The sequence below is a fragment of the Morone saxatilis genome, unplaced genomic scaffold (assembly GCF_004916995.1).
Source record: "Morone saxatilis isolate NCDOM2014 unplaced genomic scaffold, NCSU_SB_2.0 Contig5, whole genome shotgun sequence".
In the NCBI taxonomy this organism is placed as follows: domain Eukaryota; kingdom Metazoa; phylum Chordata; class Actinopteri; family Moronidae; genus Morone; species Morone saxatilis.
Genome location: NW_023340095.1, coordinates 18588699 through 18606489, shown reverse-complemented (window position 1 = coordinate 18606489; position 17791 = coordinate 18588699). Strand labels below are relative to the sequence as shown.

Sequence of the window (17791 nt, the reverse complement as noted above, 5' to 3'; positions counted from 1 at the left end):
GGCATGCGAGGGTGCTGTGTCTTGTTAAGACGGATGGACAGGTGGGAAGAGTGGCAGAAATGAGGTCAGCAAATATTATAAAAGGGTGTGGTGTTGTTTTGGAAACAATGCAGGAGAGAGGGAGGGAGGGAGGGAGATCTGGAACGAGGGAGGGATGGAGGAGGAGTGGAGTGAGGCTGGCACTAATGACGGGTGCGCCCAGGGCCACACAAGTACAGCTGTCTCCCCTCCCAACTTCAGCAGTGTCAGATCAGCATAATAAAACCCAGTGTGTTAGTATGTGCTCGCAGGAACAGCTGGGTGGCCTGGCAAAAAGGGAAAAAAAGGGAACAAGGGAGAGGAGAATTGTGCATCACCAGATCCTATCATCTCTGCCTTGAGCTTGTGGAGTTTCGTGAACAAATCCCTGCGATGCTCAGGGAGACTTTGGTTTAGAAAGGAGCTTGTGACGGTGGACACTTAAAACCTCTGGCGGCCTCTGCTTGAACAAATCACTTTGCTTTCATCGAGTTTCCAGAGGCTGACGTCAGAACGTGTCCAGAGTGCACTGAGTCACACACAAGCAGGCTCTGCTCACCACCTTCTCTTTGTGTTTGTGCCCTTGGTGGCCTTGTGAAAATGATGTACATACACATATTGAATGATGTCAGAAGTATTTCTCCAACCTCACCTCACACCCAGAGTCCCTAATCGCTGATATCATACACCCAGGTCGGACAGGGCTTAACCCTGAACACACAAACAGATAAAGTCAGCTCAGAGACGGTCTATACTGGACTTGATCTTTACATATTATTTGCACTTTTATTGGACGGACCTACATGTAGGAGGATATCTGCCTGTCTGACTCACTCCTTGTCTGTCTGACCACCCCCTCCTTCTAGCCTGCCAGCACTCTCTTTGTGTCTCTCACTGTCTCTTTCTCCTCCTCTCTCGCCTGTGTTTATCTTAATCATTGCTGAGGTGATGTGGGCCAGGCAGAGCCAGTGGATAATGTGATTAGAAGGGGCTCAGGCGCAAAGTCTCTTCTCTGATCGTTCTGGTCACCTGGGACTATAGTCACATTTGTCGGGGGATCTCCAGGTGGAGAATGGCCTCAATAAGACCTTCTTGTTACTTACAGTGTTTGAGCCTCACCTCACCCCTTTTAGTCTTGTTTTTAGGCATTATGTGTGTACCAGCCAGGCCTGAGATGTCTGGGAGCACGGCCACGCAGCATAGAAACCAGAGGGAATAGAGGGTTTGGACAGCATGTGCATGTGTGTGTACATACATATATATTTGCAGTGTGTTTTTCAGGCCTCCAGAGGCTACACAGATGAATGAAGCATTGGATCAGGTAAGCCGGGCGATACTCTCCAGCATGTGCTGCAGTTGGCCCCAGGGGATTTTGAGTAGTGTGTCTGCCAGGCCGCTGGGGGAGGAGGTGAGGAGAGGAATAGTGGCTCTCGTCAAGAAAAAGATGAAGAAGGTTTAGACATGACAGGCGTGTTATTAATCACAAGATTCTCCAGGCAGTGTTCATGGATCTACCTGCTCTCGATGGAAGGAACCAAAGAAACGGACTGGACCAGTCATGGGAATAGGAAGTGTGTGTGTGTGTGTGTGTGTGTGTGTGTTTAGTTCGGTGTTTCTTCTGTGGCTTCATTATTGCCCAATTGCCTATTCCGTCTGCCGTTCCTGGCTCTGGCCATTTACCATAAGCCCCTCTGGCAGCTACATCCATGACAGGTACAGGGAGAGAAAAGCACTCTGTAGGAAGCAAATCTGTCACTGTGCTAACTAAAACATGTCAGTGTGGTGGTGCTGTGTGTCTAGGTGTACACTTTTGCATGCCTGTGCAGTGTGGATAGCTGATTGGAATCCAGGGCTGCTATAGTGAAGAGTTTATTTAATAGCTTTAGAGAAGGAAGAGAAAGAGAGGAGCTTTGAAAGAGCTGGAGCAGCCGGTGTATCTGCAAAGAAGGAGGGGTGAGGGGGAAAGATGGGGAGAGAAATCAAGGCACAGCTAAACTAAGAGACGTGGTGAAATGTGTGTGCATGTGTGTGTGTTCCTGGCCTCAGGGGAGCCAACTCCTCTCTCTGGACTAGACTGAGCCCACCTGAGTCTCTTTCCCACCCCTCCAGCTGTTCTCCCTCTCCACCTTCAGACCATCACCCTTATCTCCATCCTCTAAATTCAGCAACTCCTCATCTCTGTCTGCAACTTTAAGCTTGGTGCCGCTCAGATGAGTCCATTTACTGTACAGTGCAGATGTATTTCTGCAGTTGTATAATGCTTGTCTTTTTGCCTTCGAACCACATTATTGATTCGAATTGCACATAATCCTGCTGCAAAGTAAAAGTTGAGCCGTTGAATAGATATTGACCTGTAATGCTTTGTACTGATGGCTGTAGCCCAGTAACTCCAGCTTTTGGGCTGCGCCACAAGCAGAGCTGTATGAATTCCCATATAAGGCAGGAGGACCCTTCCTAACCTTCTCCCTTCTCCCTCCTCCTCCTCCACTCTCCCTCTTCTGCCCCTTCGCTCCTTCATTGCAACCAGCTCATACTGTCAGCTCACGCTTTCCTTTCGGACCGTGGTCTAATGCCCTTAAGACACACACACATAGGCAAATATCTTATAGAGAGCTCTCTGAGAACAATAGTTGTGTGTCAAACACCAGTGGTTCTTTCAGTTTGAGTACCAATACTTGTTATTTTCAGGCTGTCATTCACTGAAAAATACCTGTTTGGACATCTGCAATGCTGTATCTTCTGTAAACTCCACAAAACAGTAAATATTAAAGCTTCATATTGAGCCTCACAATTCCAATGGGAGAGACTAGGAGAGCGGGAAGCAGAGTGGGAGGTAAAGATGGATTGAAAGATGCAGATATAAAGACGGAGGAAAAAAAAAAACACAAACAGAGCTGATAAGACCTTCGGCAGAGGAAGTGTCGTTCTCAGCCGATCCCCAGTGGACTCCCAGCATCCCACTCTTCCCCTGCTGCAGGATGTAACCTCGTGTGGGAATACGTAAGGAATGTGGCCCCTTTTGTTTAGTGTGCGATAGGCTCCTGGTTGGCGGCATTTGTGTGTCTTATGTGTGACAAGCTCCAGGCTTGGCAGAGGGTGATCAGAGCAACACTCAACAGTCCTTTCTGGGTAAGACCCTCCTAGGAAAACAATGACTGGTCTTATGGCTGCTATCTTTCAAAGCCCCTCCTTGGCTGATGGAGCTGTTGCTGGGCTCTCACTGTGGTTCACATTCATAGACTAAATATTGAACAAAGGGCTAAGAAGGCAACTATATCAGTGGTTCCCAACCATTTTTGTCTGATGCACCACTAAAGTCAGATTAACTCACCTGTCATGAATACCACCTTGCATGTTCGAAGTGTTTATCTGAATAGTTTTTTTAAAGGTCCTGTGTGTAGGATTTGGCAGTGAATTTTCAGACTGCAACCAAACGAGTACCACTCGCCTTCCAAGTGTGGATGAGAAGTATGGTGGCTGCGAAATAGCAAAAGAAGAGAAAGGCCCATTCTAGAGTCGGTATGGTTTGTCCAGTCTGGGCTATCGTAGAAACATGGCGGTTCAACATAGTGAACTCTGTAGAAGAGGACCCTCTCCCTCTGTAAATAAACTGGCTGAAGTAACAAAACACAACTGTTTTAATGTTCAAGTGATTATACACAAATACAAAACAAAAATACCATATAATGTAATTGAACATTATAAATTCTATTAGTGTTTCAATAATCTTTACCTGAACTGTTTTTGTTTAGTTTGCATTAATACTACATGGCACGACATTTCAACCAGTTTCTGCTACTTCTTTAGTTTGCTAGTTTAACCATAGCAAACTAAAAGTAATAAAGCGTACTATTTTAACAGTTCAATCACTTCTAGCTACCTATTTTAAGTATTCATTACCGTTTGCTCACTATTTAAAATTTCCCCAGTAGCCTACTTTTAGCTACTTACTACTTTAACCATTTATTTATTAGGCCTACTTTTAGCTTTTTCACTATTTATCCATTACTTTTCACGTTAGCTATATGTTTTAACAGTTTATCCATTACTTTTAGCTATCTATTCAAGTATCCATCTGTTACATAAACAGTTAACAAACAGCCTACTTTTAGCTGTTTACCCATTACTTTTTCATTACATTGAACTTTTTCACTATTTATCCATGACTTTTAGCTGACTGTTTAGACTTGCTAACTCACTGGATAGCTCATTTTCACACATAGTTGCAACACATAGTAGTCAGTTTCCCCTGGTTGATCACTGATCCTCCTCAAAGTGGTTTCATCAAACAAACTTAGCAGTGTGCAAAATTGATATCTTAATTTAATTTTAATAAACGACATGTGAAGAATATTATTTAATTCACTACATTCTAGCTAATTCATAAATGTACACTAGGTTGAATGCTTCACATATATTGTAAAGGGTACAGTCTCACAGAGGATTTTTTTTTTTCCCCCCCACTGGAGACCTGTGGTTCTCTTTGCCCAAGGCACTAACAGAAGTACAACTCTTGAAAGGCCTTTAAATAGACTCTAAAACTGTCAAAGTCTACCTTGGCCTTTTACGCAATAATACGTCTACACACACAGACCATTTCAGCTTGAGGCTACGTCCTGCACTTGAAGTGCTACCTTGTAGAGCAGTAAAGGAACATGATTTCTTCATGAGCGCTTACTGAGCAGGAAAGACATTCCGACATGAGTAGACAGAAAACAAGGCAAGGTGAAGTTTATTGAAGAATTCATGACAGTTTCTTTGCTTTTGTGTAGCCCTCATGTTGGCAGAAAAACAACCCATCTATAATTAAGTGTTTTTCCTTAAAACACAGTGATACAAGCACTATTTAGTAGTCAGGACAGAGAGCACCTGATGTAAAATATGGACGTGTCACTGACCACGAGGATGTGCTTAACATTAGATATTCACAAAATCTCATATCTCCGATTAATGGAGAATAAAGGCCATCATTTACTTTTGGCACAAAGGAATACGTTTAGAATGATGAGTAAACAAGTCTGCCAATGGTTTTTTTAAGTGTGTCAAGTTTTTACTGCCAGTATTGGGTATCATTTCAAGCTTTTGTTTTAGTACAAATCTGAAGAATGCTGAAAAAGTGTAGTGACCATAAAGTTATCACATTCAACATACAGTATATCACAGCATTTTGGATGACTTCATTCAATTTGCATTCACTTATTTTTGAAAAGCAACCACATCTTTGGTTCAACAGTCAATTTATATGATGCACAAATACTGCAGACAAGCAAAGGAGGCAAAGGGAGACAAGAAAGCTGTATAGGACTGTATCCTATGTATCGTTTGACAGATTTCAAAATGAGTTGTTTGATATGTTTCACTTTCTGAACTGGAATCCTTGCCGTTCGGAGGTCACTATTTCTGTATTATTTATGAGACGTTTGGTGTAAACCTTTACAATGTCATCTCAATTAAGAGAAGATTTCACCATGACAGGGAACGTCAAGCCCGATTGATCAACCTATTCAACGTTATGTGAATTACTGTAGCTCCTTAGCAAAAGTAGCCAAGTGCTCTTGGTTTATGCAAATACACAGGATGCTGAACACAAAAATAATGCAGTGTATGCCAAAGGATATGTCAGCTTGGACTAAAGTTTGAGAATAAAAACTTTACACTGAAAGACACAAATGTGTTACCACAACTTGTCACCAAGGACAGGAAGACTGATAGACACTTTTAGTAAGTACATTTTTCATGATAGACATCACCTTGGGTTTAATGTAAGGGTGTTTTATGAAAGCGGAGTAAAGCCCAGGACTGTTTTGCTTTCAATCAGAAATGGCAATGGTGAGTCAGACACGGAGGTGGGATAAAACAAAACTGAGGAGAAAGCCAGGGACACTCTTTCAACTCATTTGAACTGTCTGCCCATACAGTCAGCCAGTTCACTGCACAATTTGTGTGTATAAGAGTGTGTGTGTACATACACTGTACATATTACCCAGTAACAGGAGAGACTCGTCCCCACTCAAAAGGAAAGTGAATGGTTTCGAAGTTCTTATTTTTGTTGCAGTTTCTCTCTTCACCTAAACACTTGAGTTTCACTGCAAACAAAAAATGACTGTGTGACCAACAGTGATGCAACTGAAGATACGTGTTGCCTTGAAATCATGAGCCAAACAACACTAGCTGCTTGTAGTCCCACATTCAAGAACTACAGGAAGAGAGGATGTTGCTAGTTTTGTCACACCTCGAGCTGACAAAAACAAAAATGTCTTGACTTTTAGAACCGAAGCATGTGCTGTACATTCAGATCACTCCTCCACCATAGGTCTGTTTTTCGGTGCCTCCTGGGGAGCGTGAACTATGCTTCAGTGTCTGAATGTGGTGCTAAAAGGAGGCGACACCGCGGTCAGTCACACAGGAAACTGAGAAGGCAGACGACCTCACATCCTGCCTGAGCTTTGGAAGAAACACTTCCTCCTTAAAAGCAGCAAGTGCAATTATTAAAGATGTCTCACGTGAAGGCAGTGGTGCTGTGCTGAGAGATGAGCAGCAAGATACTATATATGTCTGCTGAAATTTAAAGCCTAACATGGCAGACGTGCACCCAAATGTCTCTGTTGTGAAAAACAGATGATCTTTGGAGGGAAATTACATTCACAAAAAATTCAAGTGAATAAAAGGAAAAAACAAAACAATGCGAATACTCTGAGGCAGAGTTTCCATCACAGACACAAGTTCAAAAACAATAAAAATGATGGGGCATCAACTCCAGGATCATACACACTGGTAATGGCTATAAGTTGAACCTGAGGTCCAAAGGATTGTTTGCCAACAGGCACCCTCTGTTCAATGCTTTTGTGGTGCTACTGAGACTGGTAGTAAAAACATCAAGGCAGTGTTCAAAGAGATTTGCAGAGGCAGACACATTTCTTACTCGTGTCAATCTAGAAAATTCCCCTGTGATAACCAAAAAGATCTGAATAGGGAGGCATGTTTTGCATCTTGATCTCACCTTTAAACTGGCAGTGAAACAGATGAGACAGAACAGCAGCTTTGATGCACTGACGGAACAGTCTGTTTGCTAATATAACTGAAACCATCCTCCCACCACTCTATTATATGCTGACAAATATCACGTAGATATTTCCCATGCAGTCCGCATGTCTCAAGTCCAGACATCACACATTTACAAAACACTGCTACTCTTGTGCAGCTGTACAACAATAGCTGTGGGTCTCAGCAGCCTTCCACTAGAGTACTCGCCATTCGTTCACTTCAGTGTCTGCCTGTGTGTCTGCCCAGAGCAGCAAGCCCCCTGGTTGCCATCAGGGCTTCTTGGCTGCAGTTTTGGCTTTCCCGTTGGGTCCTGTTTTGATCTGGGTCATCTCCACATCTGTCAGGGCGTCAGGGGGAAGGCAAGAGCGCATGCGTTCAATGGTCTTCTGGTAAGCTGCCCTCTCCTGCTCCAGAGAGCGAATCATGTGCTTCATTTTGCTCTCCCGAGAAAGGAAGTTCTCTACACTTGTCTCCAGCGTCTGGATCTTCTGCCGTGCAGCCTGGAGGACGCAGACATTGCACCACGGTAAATACAGGGTACATTTAATGACACACATTTGGACAGGGGGGTAAACAAAAAGCACAGAGGCTATACATTGTGAGATCAATTAGAAGTCAGCACTATTGTGACTTTGTACCAGGATCATAGCACAAAAGCTCAAAATAGCAAACAAATAGAATTGCAGTCCATACAGAATCCATAATCCACATTTAATAAGTGTAACTCACTTGGCAAATGCTGTAATCAAGTGCAGTTATCCAATACCATAGGTCATAGTCCACAAAATGTTCAGATGTTAGAGCAGCTCTTTGATCCTCATTAGTATGAGAAGCATCAGGTGTGACTTCAGCAGTCCTACCTCACAAATTCACAAACTACTGATCAAAATGTTAAAGAGTATTTGGAGAGCATATAGTGTTCAGTCCCTTTGTCTTGCTTTCGTTTTCATTGTGTTTTTAAGTTGTGTTTTAGTGCCATCTATGGGTGGTAACCCTAAGACACTATCAGTTGCAACTTCTAGGTGGATCTCTAAATAAATATGACAGAGCCGTTCACCAATCCATCAAAAGTACTTTTATATTAAACTGACCAATGACTTAAATACCTCCAATTGATCAAGCATTAACATAATGAATACCATCATAAATTATTTACAGAGCATTTGCTGTTGTTTCAAATCAAAATAATATACTAATATGGATGAAAGGCAATAAATGACAAGAGTGGTCTGGTTGTCTTCCTTACCTGAAGTTTTTCCAGCAGGTCCATGTTCTGTTTCTTCAACTGTACATTCGTCTTTTCTAGTTTGTCGAGCCGGTCAGAGTCATCAGGCAACGGTCCGGCATCTAACATCTCATCCTGCAGGACATGGTACTCCACCTCGTATGCATGCAGCTGCTTGGAGATGTCCATCTCCATTACCTGGCAAACACAGTGAGACAGATGCCATCAACTGACGAGTCACTATAATATATCGATATTGTTACAAAAACCAGCAGTAAGGTCCAACAAAATTAGTTTGTATAGATAATTTAAAGTCTGTGATATTCTATTTGTTTCTTATTGTCATAAATCCCATGAAAAGACCCAACAATGAACTGATCCTACCAACAACTATTGTCTGTATATCCAAAGCCTAATAAAGTTTGTAGAGCACCATTATTGTACAAAAACTAATCACATTACACTGGGTGATATGTTTCTACATTACAATCAAAATCGGCACCTAATTTTGTCACACATACACCATCCTGCTGCTGTATATACTCAATACAGCACCATATTTTCAGCTTAAAATAGTCAAAAGGCAAGTGCTCCATTTACGCCTGTTTGTTTAATGTTTGCTTAAAACTACAGTGTCCAGCTGTTTTAGGAAATTATTAAGTATGTATTTGTGACCAACTGTGAAAGATTTACAGTAGGAACATATGGGCTGGAAGTTGAGTGACACAAACTGGCTGGGGAAATTGGAAAGTACTGAGAGACACACTAACATATTGTTACTTTTGGTATTTTCATGAGGTTTTCTGACAAAACAAAAATATACAATATTGCCAACCTTGTCCTTTAATGTTAATTTAATGTTAACATTTTCATAAACTTTTCAAGTGTTCTAATACATTTAAATAGGACTGAAAGTATGTTTCTTGTGACTGTGGCTAAACACATACTGCCATGAGTTACTGTAACAGAGAATTACTACAATACGCTGCAAATACACATTAAATAAAAATGTTAGTTTTATTTGCAATAAATCAGAAAATTATGCTTTTTTGATGTGGTTTTCATCTGCTCTCATCTCCAGATTTATTTAAACCTTTATTTAAATAGGTAGTCTCATTGAGATTATGATCCCTTTTCAAGAGACACCTATTTAAAGAATAAACATAGACACATAGGAAAAAAAAACACCATACACATACAAGTTATATTAGTTTCACATTGGGAATTTTAGATGGTACAATGGTATTCCAACTAGCAAACTAATCAATCTAATATCCAGCCAGATACCAAAGTATTTATAGCACTCAACAATTTTGAGAACCTTGAGGAGTATGGACAGGGACAAGAGGCTGCATACTCATAAGTGACATTGGGAATAAATTGAAAACAAGCTTATGTTTAGAGAGATAAGAGAGATATGAATAGTATTAAAAGCAGACTATATATTTGCATGGTCAGATTCAGAGAAGAGCATACAATGTACATTGAAATAACCTTACCATTATTTTATATTACAATAATAGAGGACCCTTGTGGGACACCTGTACCAACCTTAAGAGAAGGTTGTTCTAGTAAAACATTATGTTTAAGAGAATCAAAGGCTTTAGACAGGTTTATAAGAAGAGCAGCACCGTGTTGATGTGATGATAAAGTGCTATGGCATAATCCTGACTGCCAAGGTTGTAATATGTTTTTTGTCTATAGAAACAGCTGAGCGTTCACTAGGCACTCCACGGTTTTTGCTAAGTAGGACCATTATGTACTTTTACCCCTTTATTATGTAAGGTGCAACTTTCCAGATTTTGCAGAAGGGAAGGATCTAAATCATCTTCATCCTTCCTTTTTGGGGTTTAAACTGACCAGTTTACTAGAAACCTCACTTTGGCTTACAGGACTCAGAAAATGCATTGCTAGAATGATGGATATTTGATTAAAAAAAAACTACAGATTGCATTAAAGGCATGGAAGTATGAATTATATCAGGCTAATGTGGAGTAACTGAATTGACAGTGCCAATTAGGTTTACTGGATCTTTAACTACATGACACATTTTTCATTATCACATGGATCTGGAAGCTTACTAGGGACTGGATTAAATACTATTTCAACCTCCCATTCTATACCTTTGCAATGGTCTGCTCCATCTGTGTGTGAGTGAGGGCTGGAAGTGTAGTTTTCAGATAGTCCACAATGCTCTCAAAGCTGTCACACTCCACTATCTCCCCCTCATGGCTGCTCAGCAGACAGAGGGCCACTTTAAAGATCACCCCGGTTCCCTGGACAAATACAAAATCTGAAAGAAAAAAGCACAGGAACAGCAATAAAACACCAATGCTTTAAACACTTTCCCATCAAGCTGTAATTATTACAAGGCTATTTAAATGTCATCCTCTTTTGTAAATGGCATTGTGATGATAAGCATTTGTGTGTGAGCATACACGGGCCACTATTCTAAAAATATACCGAAGATGCGGGACACAAAGCTGAGGGGGAACTGTGAGGCGAAGAGAGTGAGGAACCACGGTGCTGCGTAGAGGCTCGGGCTGATCTCGTGCTCCTCGAAGTGATTGTACAACTCGCGGTGGTAGTCGTGTAAAAGTCTGGAGAGCTGGTACATCTGAATCTGCGATGACACAGACAGTGTGCACAGGGGCATAAACAGACACATTCAAACAGATAATACACACACACAGGTCAAAACATGCGGCGCCAGAACAAACTGGTATATCTGGATCTGCAGGAGACAATGTATCACAGGGCATTCTAAGACACACTAGCTGGCAAATGAACCTTTACCCAAGCAGGGAAGTCCAGTGTTGTTTTAGAGACTTGCTGAGACACGCATCATGGCCAAGTATTTAACAAGCAGTACAAACTCCCTAACAATGTATTACAGTGATCCTGACAAGTGCTACAGCGAAATGCACAGCCGACTGAAAAAAGAGAAGCAGAAGTTAGCTCAAGCTAAAATTAGACTGTTATCAGTCTCACAATTTCCTGGCCGTTACAAAGAAGATAAGTAATATCTTTACCTCCTCCTACTGAACCCCTGTTCAGAGAAAACAGCACAAATTCTTCCTGTCTTTGCAACCTTTGGATTTGTCTAAAGCGAACTGAACTGCAGTGTAGAGAGAACCAAAAAGGCAATTACGTGGCTAAATGGCTACCTGATGTAGATTAAACATTACCACGCCTGCTGATGCTTTCACCCCGGTGAGGTCAGCTGATGTTTAACTGAAGCTAACAGAGCAGGCATGCAGGTGTGGTTTGAAGTGGAGGTGGAGACACTTGACTACTCTTTGCTCTTGCTCACTAATAACCCTTACCAGTCCAGTGTGCCTGTAATTCAGATTCTGTTTGTTCCCTACTGTACATACAACATAACATTCAAATTTAAAGCAAGTATTAAGTGATTATAGCTCTTTTGTTATTCCAAACTGAAATGCTCCAATCATTCTGAGCCACAGTTTGTCCTAAGCCTTGGTCAGATCAGCTGGAGGTGTATGGAGGTATTGGCTTGCACTGCTGTCTATCACAGTGTCTTTTTTGATACTAACAGTGGGGGGCACCAGAGTTGAAATTCTATTCATCATGGCTTCAATGTTCTTTTTTTCTCTGCAGTTCCAAATGTTCAAGAGAACACCACTTTATTAAGCAATCTGGTAAAAGCTGTAATTTGGCTCTAATTAGATTTTTTGGAAATTGAATGTTGGTGCTAATCACGTCTGATGTTGAGCCCTAAATTAAATCTTGTAGGAATTAAATGTAGAGGCTTCTGCAGCTAAAATGTTACCACATAGTAATCACATTCCTGATATTGTAATTGTAACATTCATGTACTGACCTGCAGAGAGACCATGTCAGGTCTGTACTGTTGCCTGATGCCGAGGTCATACATGAGGTACTTCAGCATGTCAAAGGCCTGTTCTTCGCTCATGTGCAGCAGCAACACTCCAGCCACAAAGCTAATACCCTGGCAGTAGCCCACCTGTGTCGCACAAAAAAGGGAGCACACAATATGAACATATGGCCTTATAGTTATGCACTGTGGGGGAAAGGAAACAGGATTGCGGTATGTACTGTACCTCTGTATCCAGCAGAGAGTAGGCTTTCAGGAGGTTGTAGAGGGAAAGCTGCCCTGTGCCCAGCTGGGCTGAGAAGTACTGGTGGGTGGGGAAGGTCCGGCCTGAGCAGGGAGACAGTGATAATAATAATAATACATATAAACAGTTACTAAATGTGCATAGATTCTTATATAGAATCATAGAATTTTGTAATGTAATGTAATTTATTTTTTTGGTCTTAATAAATAAAACTAAGATCAACAACCAAACTACTACTCCTACGATAACTACTACTAATAATAATAATACCAATAGCTTCTAAAAGCTGTCCTAAAAACTGCTTTGACATTCAGTATCCTGAATAATTTCCCCATGCCTAAAATATAAAACAGTCAAAATCCATGACTTTTCTTTGTCCTCCATGACTGTGGGAAGCCCTTTTTACAACTGTGTGCACACCTAGATCCACCAGAATAGCATGCTGCTGTGCAGTGAGCTGCTTGAGCAGGTCATGGTAGGTGGTGTCCGGGGCCTGCTGACGCTGGGGCAGTCTGTGACGCAGCCGATGCTGATGGGAAAGGAGCAACCAGACCTCCCCACGCCTGCTCTTGGGAACACCTGCACACAAAGACGGAGACTACATGTGTTCATCCAAAACTTCACACATACACACCGGTGTATGAAGAATTATATATACACAACCCATATCAACTCTTACTTTCTTCAACATAAAAATGTACACACACGCACACAGATCTCTCACCTTGGCAGAGTGCACGATAAATCTCCTCCTTGTCTTGTGGGACTGTCGTTCTGCCTGGGGCCGTCAGTTTTTTCTCCCACAATGCCTGCGCATCTTTGGAGCACTGGCCCACTTCCTGGTAGTTCAGCTTCATCTTGCGGATGTGCAGCTCATCCCGGCTCGCTACAACACAATCAGAACAAAAAGAGATGAAAGAAAATTAGAAAAGATTCTCTTGTCGCACAAGGAAATCAAGACCAAAGGCCAACAAAAGAAGGCTGTAGTTATAAGCCCTTCTGATTTTGCTTTAATAAAACAGCAATGTAGCGGATTAAAAGACGCCAGATTTGAGAGCAAGGGTAGATATAGTCCCTCACACCTTTTGTCACCAGTTACCATGAAAAGCCTACCACGTAAACACAGGCCACAATACCCCTCATTAACACCAGACCCATCCTTATTAAGCTGGAAGCATGGAGAAGCTACATCAAGATAGTGGGGAGAGGTACCAAGGACAAAAGAAACAAAAACAGCATAAAGTATGACAGTAGCTGAACATGCACACAAAAGACGCTGAACTGAATGAATACTATAACAAACACCCGAAATCATGCAAAAAACATCTATCCGCTTTGATCCCAGGGGCTGCTTTTATATCGCTTACCTTCTATTGAAAACGGTTATTCACAGTTAGGTCCTCAGACCAGCATTGGTGTCATAGTAACAAAAAAGGGAAAGAGATGTGTTGGTATAATATAGAAATATAAACGCTACACATAGCAGGTGCATCCCAAGGGAAGAAAAACAATCTCTCCCCTTTCACTCCTTTTCTCTGAGACCAACACAGTAATGTTCTGTGCTGTTTTCTTGTGCATTATTTGAGCTAGGGCATGCATAGTAATGGCACACATCATTTACCAAGTGGGGAAGATGCCTTTTTGATAATGAAGTAGCTAATTAACTGTCCCAAAGGGTCTCTACTTCCTCCTCTCCACTCCATTCCTCCTCTTGCCTATTAACTTCCTGTTAAGAGTCAAGTGCTTGTAAGGGGGAGGAGAGGAAAGAAGGAGGGCTGAAAGTGTGCTTTGGGATGCACCCTAAATAACCTGGGCCATTAGAGGGCGATATTTCCAAATGTTATTTCAACTGTTACTGTTGTTTTTTTCCCCATACATGGACTTTAACCTACTGAGTGTTTATTTGACTATATTTGTGCATCTGCATGTGTTCATATGTGTGTGTATATAGCTGTGCTCCAGAATCTCAATCCGAGATGGCAAAATTTGACCTCTCAAAATAAACCAGACATGGCAGTGAAGGAGTAGCTAACTCTGAGCACTTCTATCCCTGTCCACACTCATAAAGCTTCAGTTAAGATTTTAAGTGTGTGGTGAGGACTGTGTGTAAAACTTTCATGACAGGTGAGAAAGGGGATAAGAGTGGAAGTTACCACTGTCCTAAATATCTTAACAACCTTCACAATAAGACCCAGTGTGAGCCGAAGAACAGCCCTGTGACAAATTATAAATACCACCAGTGTCTGCAGAGAAATACACTAAACATCAAAGAATACTGAGTGATCTAGCAGCAACAAGACTACGGACATCATGTTCTTCACATCTGTCATTCATGTGTCCATGGAAAGGATTTGTTACAGGGTGATTATCATACTTTATGTGCAAAGTAGTAACTGCAACTCACCCTCCAGTCTCTGGTTCTCCTTTTCCATGCGCAGCAGTAGGATCTGCTGGTGGATGGCAGTCTTCCAGAGGGACCGGTAGCCAGATCCAGTCCTCTTAGGCCTCTCCCCCGGCTGCAGCAGGCGCCCCAACGGATCCAGACTTGAGTCAAAGGCACGAGGAGAAAGAGGCAACAGCTCCTTGCCATCAGAGTGGTCTAAAACACAATATCCAAACACATCAATACAAAGTACATGTAGAAAATAGATTTTTAAGTCCAAATTTCTTTATGTGAACAATGAATCTAATAACTGTGTGTACTATGAAAGGGGTTGTCTGCCACGATTTGAGGACAGAGAATTATCACCAACTCTGCAGCTCTACAGAGCTTTGCTAGCCTCTTTCAGCTTATTGTTGTGGTTTTATTGCATGTTTACGGTGTAGTCAAGTCTCACCGCTCTCATCAACCTGTCAGGCTGCTGAACGCTAACTTACCAGCAGACAGACAATGTCAGCAACTAGCTGGTGAAGAAAGCCTGAAGAAAGAGCTAGATATTTCATGCCTTGTTAATGCTGTGCATCTGGGAATAATCTTCTAGCTACATTTTTAAGCTCCCTTGAGTAAGATAAGAAAGATTATGCTTAAGGTAAGAAAACTGCCCATGAGAACAGGGAGGAGGATCACTTTCACAAGCTCCTTTATCAGTGTTTATCTGACAAAGATGAAGTGAAGAAATTCCTCTTTCCTTTCATTCCTTACTGCTTTTTCCATATAGGCATGTCATTTTAAAGCTGGGAGTTTAAGAATAGTTATTTTCCACAAGAATCAAATGTTCTCCCTACCTTGTACTCATTTCCTATGCACTAGTGGATTATTCAGAGCGTATTCAATGTGCGTCATGTTGTGCCTCGCCTGAACTGCTTGAGGCATTGTATTACCAGACCTGGGTGCTGCATGGATGTAGAGGTCTTGTTCATGGGTGACGCAACCCTCAGAAAGATCTTCTGTCTCCAGGAGACCCTGCGTGGGGGCGGAGGGAGACCTCCACTCACTGAGTCACTGCTGCAGCCAGACAGTGTCCTCTTCCTGCCTTCCCCATTGCTATGAAAAAAGACAACCGTGTCACAGACACCCAATAGATGAGTCATGTATCACCTTACACCAACACTCTTTCAGCAGCTTTTACAAATGCAGACAGACACACACACACACACACACACACACACAAATCTAACCTCTCCTCTCAGAAACAACACAGGAAATATTACATACAAGTTTCTCTCTGAGCTGATGGAAAATGAAGGAATAGTCAAGGTGAACCTTAAACATATCGATGAATAACATACAGGCATTGACTGATTCCCGATGTTAATAAAGCAGAACGTGGTGTTGTAGGTCACGATTAGTACTAAAATGACAACAAACATCAGCCACTGAAACAGCCACAGCTGAGGGCCATGCATGCTTGTTCATTTTCTGAAAAAAGAAGTTGCTTTTGTTAGTGGAGAAGAAAATGTGGTTACTGAGCTGCTGCAGGTCCTGAAAAAATTTCATTGCCTCAAATTACTTATTAGGTTCACATTTTTCAAGTCATAATATGCAGGCCTTGAAATACTACACTTGGTAAGTGCTAAAACAAATCCTAAAAAAAGGTCCCCAAACAGAACCAAAATAATGAAAATAAAGAGCTTGGTCACACATGGAAAGACAGTGGGGGGCTATGAGGTTAACCTGCTATTTCACACAGTACGTGAAAAAGGGTGGATAAAAGAGGAGAGCACAACCTGGGTTCTCAAAGAAGGAAAGTTGTCTCCACTTCTTTTACACGTATAATGATGCACCATAAAATCACAGACTCCGTAGTACAACATAATTAGTACAATAGCAGCAGAATCAAAGAATATTTCTGTATTCTTTTGCAGGTTGGGTTGTTTTACTTACGTGATCAGTAAAGCTGCATTCAACTAGATGTGATTGTGTACACATGTGACTTTAACATCATAATGTAAAAGTCTGAAATAAGCCACAGTTATGGTTTTTGTTATCTAATGCAGGTTTCTGTTTTGCTGTTCACAGTCATATCAACGCCTACTGCGTTGCAGTTTATGAGCACGAGTGAAATTTCATGTTACACATTTATTTTATGACATATTGTATTTGTAGAAATTCCACTGAAATCCTGTCACCAATGACTTGATGATGATATTTTTCGGTTTGTTTGTTTGTTTGTTTTTAAGACAGCCGCTCTTGCAAGTGGAAATTCAGGGTGAATGGTACATTTTTATTTCAAGGTTTGAATACGCACATACGTATGTATATACCAGCTGTACAAGCTGTGGAGTGTGAAAATGAAGTTCAGGTTCTGAGATTTATTGATGAATCGTTTAAAGTTGAAATTGCATTTTTTCCTCCATTAAAGAAACAAGCTTTTTATGTTACTCATTGAGGATCACTTGATAGCTACAGTAGTCAATAAGCTTGGTCAGCACACAAGCATCCATCTGATCATGTGGATAGTGAAAAACAGGAAGTGACCTTTATTGAGACAAATGTCACTGAGACCATGTTTTAACCCTCTCAGCTGTTCTGCATACTTAGCATCTGCCCTTTAACAGATTAAAATGAATCGTGTGATATATTACCTCTTATTACGTTTTCCTGCCAGTAGAGTCATAAAGAAAGTACAGACAGCACTAGGACAGGAGTAAAGTTATCTCATAGTGTAACGGCTAAAGCAAATCTGGCATATTCAGATTTTAAAACCCAGCAGGTCGAAGCTTCAGCTCGACCTTCATCATCAGGTTCAACGTGTGCTGAAAAGCTTTTCTTTCTCCTTTTGCTACATCAAGTTAGAAGTGCGCAGAGGATTGGCCTGCTGTTAGAGGAGAAAAACATCCAGCAGAAATGCCATTTTAGAATGGTCCGCTCCACTGAATCTCATTCATAATGGAAATGTTAACCTTTACTTTCTGCCATCCAGACACCTGTCATGGTAGCACTGCCAGAGAGGATATAGAG

General features: G+C 41.5%; 1 protein-coding gene across 5 annotated transcripts in view; it reads right to left on the bottom strand.

Annotated features, from left to right (window-relative positions):
• Positions 1-4732: 4732 nt before the first annotated feature.
• Positions 4733-17791, bottom strand: part of tbc1d4 (TBC1 domain family, member 4) — a 28845-nt gene continuing 15786 nt past the window's right edge. For 4 of the 5 annotated variants that reach the window (XM_035676046.1, XM_035676045.1, XM_035676047.1 and 1 more), the window contains 10 exons: positions 15717-15874; positions 14795-14989; positions 13115-13276; positions 12811-12969; positions 12373-12473; positions 12132-12275; positions 10751-10910; positions 10411-10580; positions 8309-8485; positions 4733-7562 (listed from right to left, as the gene is read on the bottom strand). In XM_035676046.1, the coding sequence (XP_035531939.1) occupies positions 7332-7562; positions 8309-8485; positions 10411-10580; positions 10751-10910; positions 12132-12275; positions 12373-12473; positions 12811-12969; positions 13115-13276; positions 14795-14989; positions 15717-15874 (1657 nt within the window). In that variant the 3' untranslated portion in view covers positions 4733-7331. Of the gene's footprint in view, positions 7563-8308; positions 8486-10410; positions 10581-10750; positions 10911-11319; positions 11345-12131; positions 12276-12372; positions 12474-12810; positions 12970-13114; positions 13277-14794; positions 14990-15716; positions 15875-17791 lie in introns of those variants that run through there. The other variant, XM_035676049.1, reaches the window with a different exon arrangement.